This window comes from Kwoniella bestiolae, chromosome 4 (genome assembly GCF_000512585.2).
Source record: "Kwoniella bestiolae CBS 10118 chromosome 4, complete sequence".
Classification (NCBI taxonomy): domain Eukaryota; kingdom Fungi; phylum Basidiomycota; class Tremellomycetes; order Tremellales; family Cryptococcaceae; genus Kwoniella; species Kwoniella bestiolae.
The window spans coordinates 1337685-1348212 of NC_089244.1; the positions used below are offsets into that span (position 1 = coordinate 1337685).

A 10528-nucleotide genomic window follows, 5' to 3' on the forward strand; every position below is an offset into this window, starting at 1 on the left:
ATTTCTGACCTTCCTATTCAACATTATTCGACCATCGACTTTCTTTCCTACCCCTCACTATCTGGACTGTCGTCACACGAGATGATACCACCACCATCCTTCTTCCCCACCTTACTCACCTTTCACATATTCCCCTTCCATGCACCGATCACGCTATACATCCTCGACGCTCCTTTCGGGAGGTTTGCCAGTAAGACTTCCAATCTGAATGTGAATGGTGAGGTCATGTCTGTATGTCCTCTCAGTGACGTATCGCATAGATTGTGGATGCTGAATGATACTATGACTATAGGCAACATAGCTTGGGCTATCGCAGAGCTGGTTTCTGTGAGTATCGTTTTAGAGCTATGTGCTGAATAGAAGGACGATATTGACGTCATTACAGCCTATAACATTCGCAACGACATTACTTGTCAACCCTCATCCAGCACTCAACTATCCATCGAGGGTACTGGCGGTGAGTATGGCAGTGATACCATAGTCACCATAAGAGAGCTGACTGGCAGGGAGATGAAAATAGGGATTATATTTCGCCCATTATGCTCATCGAGCGATCATCTCTCCCTTGGTTCTCTCACCTAAGAGATCGCCATTACATGTACTGGTAGCACTGGCAATGGGTCTATTTAACCTGTTGTAAGCTATATAGCTCATCCTCCTGTGGATACGGGAAGGATCTGAGCTGACTCAATTACTAGTAATGGATACCTCACAGCCATGGGATTAGCGTTCTACCCACCTCAGGAGGAAGTCGATTGGAAATTCTGGTTAGGAGTTGGAGGATGGGCAATAGGGTTTCTAGGAAATGGTGAGTATTCCGATATCGCTGATATCCCGATCGGTGCCTCCCCAATCAATGTCTCGAGCGTCTTTCTATCACACAACCAGGTCCTGATCTTCCGTGACTGACTTGTTCCAATCGTACAGTGCATCACGACGAAGTCCTCAACGACCTAAGGCGACGTCCTACAGAACGACTAGTCATATCCCATCTACCCGAGGATGATGATCCAAAATCAGGGAGATACAAGATACCCAGAGGTGGACTGTATAGATACGTCTCGTTCCCCAATTATCTGTGTGAATGGTGAGTACCCATTCCCCCATGACAAGGCACGGTCATGGTTCCTCTTGACATCATCATGTTGCCAAGACCGATATACACAACCTAGGGTACCCCACAGGTATCAGTCGCTAATGAATGATCTGATACAGGCTCGAATGGACATCTTTCGCCCTGGCAGCCACCTCGTCCTCAACGGCCCTTCTCTCGCTACCATCGCTAACGACCCTCCGACTCCAAGCAGGATTGCGAAGTAGTATAGTGAAGTTAGTCGCCAGGATATGGTGGCCACCTTATCTACTCCATCCTACGTGGATGTTCGTACTGGCGGAGATAACCTCGATGTTACCTAGAGCTTTGAGGGGTCATGGATGGTATAAAGAGAAGTTTGCGAATTATCCAAAGGAGAGGAAGGCGGTTATTCCTGGATTACTATGAGTATTCAAAGCGCAAGTGTAATAAATATAGTAGAATACAAGTATAGTAGTTATGCATTATGTATACATTTTAATGATTGTGGTCTGTCACATCTCTACTATTACAGGTGCATATTCACCCTCCTCTTCTGACTCATCATCATCCTCGCCATTCAGCCTCGCCGAATTCATTGTCAACTCGCTAATCTCCCAACCCCACTGCTTACCAGCTTCTCTCAATTTACTCCAAGATGATATAACCCTGGTACTGGCAACTCCGTCCCATCTGGGTGTATCCTCAGATAGCGACATCGCGGTACCGAGATTCCTTCTTAGCGAATCTGTCTGATCCAAGTAAAACACATCTAATTCAGGTAACTCCGTATCAAACGTCCCATCCGGTATGGCCTGTATCTGACTAGCCAACGTATCGACCAGTGCTATATATGTGTCTTGTACGCTCTTGAGAGCAGAGGAGGATGAGAAGTATTCTGCAGGGGATGAGAGGAAGGTCGGTGATTGACATAAGAGGGTCAGGATCCGTTTGTATACCAGTAAAGCAGAATATGAAGATAGGTGTAAGAGGAGTATGAAGGAGAGTTGTAGTTGGGATATGAGTTTGAAGGCATCTGCAATATGCAGATCATCAGCATTGGTCCGCTCTGTACAGGTGCTCAACCGTAACGTCGAGTAAGGCAACAAACCATCACCAATGTATAAGCTAAACGGGGAGGAGGAAAGGAAAGAGCGACCCACTCACCCCCACCCAACTGCCTCGCCATAACATCTCCAGCTAACCAACTCTTATCCCTCGAGAACCTCGTGACTTCCTCACCCACCGCCCCGTCCCGCCAGCTTTTCTTGAGATTAAATCTAACAAAATCCAATTTCCCACTTTCTCCAGCGTCCTCTCTCAAGGTAGCCCCGCCTTTACCTCTTCTCCGTTCTGCCGAATCTTCCTCCTCTCCCTCAACTTCCACCAGACCATTCAATATCTTCCCATCTGCGCCTAACACTGCCTGAAGCGTTTCTTCAGTGATATGCGATATCAGTCCCTTCCACTTCTCAAGCTGATCGAAAGGGTACGGAGCCAACTCCCCATCTAGGGATTTCAACCGTTCATCCGAAACCACTACGTCCTTGATTATCTCAGTATGATCATTCTTCGGATCATGTTCCAAGATGAATCGCTCTTTGGGTTGGAGGTACTTGATCAGTCCAGATCGAATGGGGATACCACCGGGGCCATTGGAGGTGGACCAGGTGATAAGATGTATTCCAGGTGGGAGGAATTTGATCCCACTGAATTTACGTATGACGTTAAGGCTGTTTGGTCATGTCAACTATACCATCAGTCTTGTTCAGCTCCGACTTCGAATAAACGAATCTGAAAGGGGAAGCTGCCATGGCATGAATGATGTGAGTGGGCGGTAGGATTTCATATGATATGATAGGACGTGAGCATGAGCAGAAAGCATTCACTCACCTCCCGTCTATCCCAAATTCACTACCCTCAGGTAGACCGTTGAATACCAAGAATCCACCGGCGGACCACAATGCCTGAGCTTGGTCGGGTGTGAGCTGGTTCATCGTGCTCTACGTGTGTGTTCGGTATGCAGGAGATATGAGAGATATGTCAACAAGGAAGAGCATGGCAAAGGACTGAATTTATCGAAATTTCCAATCAACCGGACTGGGACTGGATCGTCCTCCACTTTCGTGAAATCCGGAGAAATGTCATTCCTTACTTTGCTGGCATTTAACGATACAGGTCACCTAAGAACAGAGACATGCCCATGCAAACCAGATAATCAAGCAGTAGCGATATCATATACATCCCATTCTAACCAATACCCCAACCATGCTTTGATCCACTCGATCCAAAAGAGAATTTACAACGATCTACCTCCCCAGGACAGATCAGAAGTACATCCTCCTTCGTTCGAATCAACAGGTAGGTAGGTGTATAGTATATAGGGAGTACAAAGTATTCAAGTCTATGAAGCTCTGAGCTTCGCAAAGGAAAGAAATTAAGATCAGAAAAGCATATATGTGAAATACCAGATTAGATGGAAATAGGAGAAGAAAGAAAAACCAAAACCTATGCTTTTTATCAGGAAGGAGAAACGGGTATTCTTGGATTATCGAAGATTCCAGGTTGGCTTGATAGGTGCCAAGATATGTATGACGAGAACGGAAATGCTATAGTGGGTTGATCTAGTTCAGAGGCCCAGAGAGGGAAAAGATATTGTCTATGCGGGTTATTGGAGATAAGATGCCTTGATGATGATGCGACGAAGTCGGAAAACGGGAATGGGAAGGAAGAGGAGTTTGGGATTATGCTGATGCTTCCTCCTCAGCCACTTGACCAATAGCCTTTTCCAATTTCTGTTTGGGCGTTATCTTGGGTTCTCCGTAGACATCGATCTTATCTCCTAACGCGCTGACTTCTTCCGGTGACAATGATAACGGTCGTATCAGGAATCCAATCGCCTTGTAGGCGGCAGGGAAATCTAGCGAATCGTCATCCAGTGATGGCATTCTAGCCTCGATACTAAGATATGGGTAATTGGTCAGCATTCGGTACTTGTCAAGCAAAGACAAAATCTGTCGACACAGCGCTTCCGAAAGGAGGCGATTATGAGATGCTAGGTGATCCATGAGATGATTAAGAAGGGAAACTCACGCAGTCCTCAACACATCAGACGTAACGACATCAGCCTCCAGCGCAGCTTTCCAACCCTTAGCCACGACCTTGGCGTCCTTCTCCTTGGCAATCCTGAACACATCCTCCAACAATCGCTCAGCCAAAAGATGCCTTCGGATCTCAGGTAACGTCCTAAAGTATTCCGCGATATCTTCGGGATCCCTCGAACCTCCTTGATCCTTCTCACCCCACAGTTCTTTCATATCGGACGTTATCTTCAATTTCGCTCCTGCTTCGGTCAATTCTTTAGGTGCGGAAGCTTCCTCAGCGGGAGTTTCCTCTTCTTCCTCTTCTTCCTCTTCTCCCTCCTCTTCTTCGCCCTCTCCTTCCCCTTCACCTTCTTCACCATCACCAGGTAATGGTTTAGTCCTGGGTGCTAATTGGAGTTTCTTCCTCTGAGGAGCAGGTTCAGAGGCATCGGCACTTCCTCTTCGACCCTCAGCAGGAGCAGCTTCAGAGGCGTCATTCAAGGCAGAGAACATGTTGGCGGAAGAAGGTTGTCGAGAGAGTGGAGGAGTGACGGTACCTGCCGCACCTGCCTTACCCTTTCGAGCAAATACACTTGAAGGGCCAAAGGTAGGCGCAGAGGGCATACCGGTGGAAGAGATGTTTCGACCAATGTTCGAGAAATCGGCTGGTCGACCGAGTCCCGCTCTGGGGTTGGCAGAGACAGATTGCCATTCTCCAGGTTGGGGTCCGTCTCTTGCTCGACCAGCTCTTGATCCACCTCGGGAGATGGATCCTTGAGCAGCTTGAGCAGCAGCCGCGGCCTTCTCTTGGGCAGCCTGTTGATGAATCTCGGCAATAGTCATTACTCCCGCTTGCTTGTTTCTCGACTTCCATTTAGCCTTTCTCAGATCCATGATATCCTACAACGAATCAAAACGTTAGCTCACTGACACAAACACCTACAGAAGAGATTACTCACCATGATCATGAACTTGATACGCGATGAGATGGATTCACTGTTGACGACTTGCTGTAATCTCTCGAATACAGTGTTCATGTTATCGGGAGCAGCTCGGTCGTAAGCCTCACCGATGGTCGATAGAAGTTTACAAGTTGATTCGATATCCTCCTCATCAGGGTCGGTGACGTTACCAAGCAATCGGATAAGACATTGTCTGATGACACCTTTAGACACCATTTCCAACTTGTACAATTCACCAATCAACTGTACCAGACCTAACCCTCTCCTCTTGGCTTTCTGAGCGGCGTAGTACTCATCAGACATCATGACAGCTTCACTTTCACCTTCAGCTCCACCTTCTTTCTCTGCGGCCTCCTTGTCCTTCTGCTGTTTGGCCAACCTCTCCTTGTCTTCTTCGGACTTGGCAGCAGCAGCTACAGCTGTGTCCTCTCTAGCTTTCCATCCACTCTCGAAATCCATCTGACATCGACCAAGCAAGTACTTCCTGAACAAGACACCACCGGAAGTAGGTTTACCTTCAAGTACCTCGGTGACGTTGGGGTCGACTTCCACCATTAACATTCGACAAAGTTTGGCATACATGGCAGACCAATGAGCTTCATCGGTAGCTTTGTCGAAGATAAGCTTGATAACAAGTTTCAAGGTCATACCGTCAGTCTCATTCTGAGACTTGTTGGCCCATTCAAGAATCTGTTTGGAGATACCATCGAATTTCTCTTCTGTAAGCTTGTTGAGCAATGACTTGACTTTTCGTTCGATGAATGCGGGTGATCCTTCATCATCACCTCCGAGTCTAGTTCGGGTCCAAGCGTTACCTGAGACTTGCAATGGGGGAGGAGCGGGTTCTTGAGACAAGCTTGCTCGAGGTTCCTGAGGAGCTCGCTTGGTACCACGTTGACTACCCCTACTAGCACCAGATCGAGAAGTAGATGGACCCATAGAAGGAAGACCAGCCATTCCAGGCATACCTGGACCACCTTGGGAAGGAGATCGACCCATAGAGCCAGCTCGGAGAGTAGCTTGGTATCGTTGTTCACTGGTGGTTCCTCTAAGAGATCCAGATCCAGAACCGAATTGACCCATACCGAAGGAGCCCATACCTTGACCAGGGAAAGCAGGTCGGTTGATACCCCCAATACCAAGACCAGTAGGAGCACCACTGACACTTCGACTGGAAGGACCCATAGAGTTTCGACCACCTCTTGATCCTCGATTACCGAAACCACTGGAAGCATCGGCTTCGAGACCAATTTCCTCAAGAGGAGGTAAGCTGTCTGGTTTCTCTCGGCATACTCCCATGAATTGCATCAAGAAATCTCGGTCGTATCGGAATTTTCCGGGCTCGGCACCAACGTTGAGTTGAGGTTGAGGTGATTTTGTGGAAGCAGGGTAAACGATAGAGGTGAGATCTTCGATGGGTTTAGCGGTATTGAGAGCTGATTGAGACGCACTAGGAGATTCGTCGGCAAGAGAAGGTGAAGAGGGTTTGAGGTCGAGAGCGGAAGGTGGCGGTCGTCTGGCACCGTTGATGGCAGCGACAGGCTTAGCAGGAAGACCAGCTCCCAAGGCAGGAGAAGCGAGAGGAGATGGTGGAGTTGAGGCGACGGGAGTCATGAGAGCTCGACGTTGATCATCGGCTTTCTCTCTGGCTTCTTGAGCGGCAGCGTGGGCAGCGGCCTTCTCCTGTTCAGACTTCTCGGTATGCTCTCGAAGAGCTTTGGCATTGGCTTCCTTCTCAGCGGCAGCTTTTTCTGCAGCGGCTTGTTCGGCAGCAAATGCTTGCTCAAGCTTCTTCTTCTCAGCTTCGGCATCAGCCTTCTCTTTGTTCTCTTTTTCGGACTTTTCTTTTTCAGCCTGTGCCCGGTCATCATCAGCTTTGCCGCATATCGGATCTACAAGAAATGATAAGACCATGAACATAACTCACCTTCTCAGCTGCCTCCTTGGCTTTTCGCTCTTCCTCCTCTTTAGCCTTCTTCTCCTTTCTTTCTTGCCTCTCCTTCTCCTCCCTCTCTTCTGTCAACCTGAGCTTCTCCTTATCGGCTTCTTCTGCTAATCGAATCTTTTTCTGTTCCTCAGATTCAATTCTTACAACGATGGGTAAAGCAAGTTTCTTCTTTGGGGCCTCCGCTGGTTGAGGGGCAGCAGCTTCACTACCTAATTCTGGTGTACCCGCTCCGCTCGACGGCACGGGTGAGGTTTTGGCTTTAGCAGCAGCTTCAGCCTTGAGATCTAGAGCGGAACCATCTGGTCGGGAGATCTTGATGGCGGCAGTTGAACGTCTAGGGGTAAACGCGACTGCAGCACCCGATAGATGAGGAGGGAATCCAGGTGTAGAAGGACTCTGAGCCTGTTGAGGAGTGAAGGTGGGAGGCATTGGTCGTTGAGGGGTAACAGGGATAGACGCGTTTGAAGCATTCGAGGGAGTTGGTTGATGACCGCTCATGAGTGATGGAGGTCGGGTAGGAGGCGTGGGAACGGGACTGGCGCCACCGCTGCTGGGGAGAGTAGCGGATGGCGGCATAGGAGATTGGGTAGAAGGGAGTTGACCCTGAGCAGCTCGAGGGGACATGGGACCCGCCTGTTGTTGACCAGAGTTGTATCCGCTGTTATACTGCTGGTTCTGGGGATGCTGTTGAGGAGCCCATTGCTGGTTGTACTGCTGTTGCTCGTATGGGTTGTAACCGGGCTGAGAAGAACAATATGTCAGATCCCGAAAATTCTGCACTCACGAGAAAGATATGAATGCTAAACTCACGTAATAGTTCTGCTGAGGATACTGCATCATTGGGTAACCTGGACCTTGGGGACCGGGGTGCATTCCATAAGCTCCCATACCACCTGGACCCATCATCATACCTGGTCTAGGCACACCTTGAGGACCGACACCGTTAGGTCTAACAGGGGCTTGCTGGGGAGGCATACCACCTTGTTGAGGGGGTCGGAAACCTTGTTGTACATGAGTGGGGGCAGATGGGTTGAACTGATTAGGTGGGATTGCTTGGTTGAGAACAGGGGATCGTTGTTGGTTGGGGAGACCGCTAACGGGTGGACGAAGATGGGGAGCACCGGTGTAAGGCGAGCCAGGAAGACCGTTTGGTCCAGGTTGGAAACCAGATTGACCCATTGATTGCCGTCTGTCATGTGTGGGCGGGACAGCCTGTTGTGGCTGAGGAGACATGGTAGATGGAGCGGGTGACTGTGGGTGGGGTTTACCAGCGAAAAGAGAATGCAGATCGAGGTTCTTCTTAGGTGGGACAGCGCCGGGACCAGGCACTGGGCTTGTAGCGGAGGAAGCACCTAGCGAACTCATCCTTTTGGTCTTTACAGCATTGGAATCGTTGGAAGCATCGGCATCTATCGAGCCGAAGGATTTGACGGCGTCAGAGAGGTGACTACCGGTGGTCGATGGAGCAGCTGGGGAGGATGAAAGCATGGGATTAGGATGGTCAACAGTTCCGAAAGCGATGCTACCTATGAATCGTCGATCGGATCAGATTAAAGCTACAAGAGAGGTACATATCAAGCGATACTCACCTCGTTTGATATCCATACCACCACCGACTAACATGCTACTCTTCCTACTGTGACCACCACCTGCGATTGGGACTGGGTTGGGGCCATTCGAGGCGGACGACTGACTGTTTACTCCATTGGGTAAAGAAGGGTTTGATTGAGCAGGAGTGTTACTTCCTGAAGCTGGGTTAGAGGGGATGGGAGTGGAAGTAGCAGAAGCGGTAGGAGGTCCACGAGACCAGGCGGAAGAGGTGGACGTCGGAGCCGAAGCTTTGCCTGAAGCTTGATTGACGTTTGGTGTTGTAGTTTTGCTCATTGATCAGACAAATTTGGATGTTTTTGCCCTTGAAATTGGATTTATTCAAAGACAAAAGGTAAGGAGGTCGTGATAGCGTATAGATCGATTTCTATTAAGGTTGAGTCGTGAGAACGGAAAGTCGTAATATATGGATGATATAGGTGACTCTGCCAAGCTTTCTCTTTTTCGTATGGACGGAAGAGGATAAAGGGAAGGATGGGTCGAAGAAGTCTTGTTTCGGTATAAAGAGCTGAGGTAAGATGGTGGAAAAAAGGTTAGTTGTTTGGGTGTCTGATCATCCATTCATATGATGATACAACGATATAAACTCACCAGTCCTTCTGATTGTCCTTTTATAATGCTAGAGTGTCCTTATGATCTAGGTACTCTAGGTATGAGATATCAAGTTGATATGGATATCTAGTTGAAGATCTACTGTCGTTTTGGTTTAGGTTGAGTGGTGATGACGAGAACGTACAAAGCGGTCTTGTCTCTCTGACTCTAATCTACGATCTGTCTTTTTTTTGGTGGTTTAGACTACGGTAAGCTACCTTCTTGAGTGAGAAGGATGCCGAGTAGATCTAGATGGAGGTGAACCCGATGAAGAGTTGTATGGATAATAGACCCCTTTTGTGATAAAAAGAGTCCGTTATGAAATAACGATGTAGAGAGAGAGTGAGAGGTGAAAAGCGAGAAATGAGAGAATTAAATTACAAGAAAGGGATGGGATTGGTATGATGGGACAAGGGATCAGGGTTTACTATGATGAGCGGCAATTTACTGCTGTAGTAAAACCACGCGGAGTTTGCGGAGAAATGGGAATAAATCCACCATTAGAGAAAATTACCATAATGACATAACCGAGAGAGAGAGAGAGAGAATAGGCAAGGTAGGTTGCATTTGCTATAGAGTACCATCAATTCAACCCAACTGCAGCACGAGAGCAATGAACGACCGCGTTGAGCAGGTACTGCTTCTGACCCAAGTCACAGCCCAAAATCAATGCAGTGCTCATCCACACACACACATACACACATCATCCCATCAAAGAGATCAAATTCGCGTCTACCTCGTTGTGGGACATTACCGAGTACAACCACTCGCGTGCAGGGACGAGCGTGGCACTACCCCCGCATACCTTATGACACAGCACATCTAAGACTGCACAATCTACAAAATGCACCTCAATCTCATATACTTGCTATAGGGTGTCAGGGTAGCTCGCATTTGGTGTAACGATCAGAAGAGTCGCATGATCCATAGTCTACAACCATCTGCGAAAAAGTCATGTATCTGAAGCATGGTATCCTGATACTTCCTTCCAACTAAGTTTCTCTGGCTTCTGCACCACCTCAATCGCTGTACTGGGTAGATGCAAGTCAAGTAGTCCATTAGTACTTCGACCTACATCATCCGTCAGCTGCCGTTCAGCCCTTCACCGCTCGTCTCTCCCATTCGTGCAACTCACAACTCAAGCACACTCTAATCGATACATACACACAATATAGATAGATGTTTCTCATCGTAGATATCACTCTGCTTCTCACCCTCAAGATATAAAAATATATGTATGATAATTACAATACAACCCCGCCCC

General features: G+C 48.2%; 3 protein-coding genes across 3 annotated transcripts; 1 reads left to right on the plus strand and 2 right to left on the minus strand.

Annotated features, from left to right (window-relative positions):
• Positions 1-81: 81 nt before the first annotated feature.
• Positions 82-1501, plus strand: I302_106078 (uncharacterized protein; the record flags this gene model as incomplete). Its single annotated transcript, XM_019191825.1, has 7 exons — positions 82-217; positions 293-327; positions 386-457; positions 521-636; positions 699-808; positions 928-1087; positions 1216-1501. The coding sequence occupies 7 exons, from the start codon at positions 82-84 to the stop codon at positions 1499-1501; spliced, it is 915 nt and encodes a 304-aa protein (XP_019046455.1).
• An 86-nt stretch (positions 1502-1587) lies between these two features.
• Positions 1588-3069, minus strand: I302_106079 (uncharacterized protein; the record flags this gene model as incomplete). Its single annotated transcript, XM_019191826.1, has 3 exons — positions 1588-2108; positions 2240-2805; positions 2966-3069. The coding sequence occupies 3 exons, from the start codon at positions 3067-3069 to the stop codon at positions 1588-1590; spliced, it is 1191 nt and encodes a 396-aa protein (XP_019046456.1).
• A 747-nt stretch (positions 3070-3816) lies between these two features.
• Positions 3817-8949, minus strand: I302_106080 (uncharacterized protein; the record flags this gene model as incomplete). Its single annotated transcript, XM_019191827.1, has 6 exons — positions 3817-4033; positions 4166-5055; positions 5115-6971; positions 7045-7806; positions 7876-8591; positions 8655-8949. The coding sequence occupies 6 exons, from the start codon at positions 8947-8949 to the stop codon at positions 3817-3819; spliced, it is 4737 nt and encodes a 1578-aa protein (XP_019046457.1).
• Positions 8950-10528: the final 1579 nt, after the last annotated feature.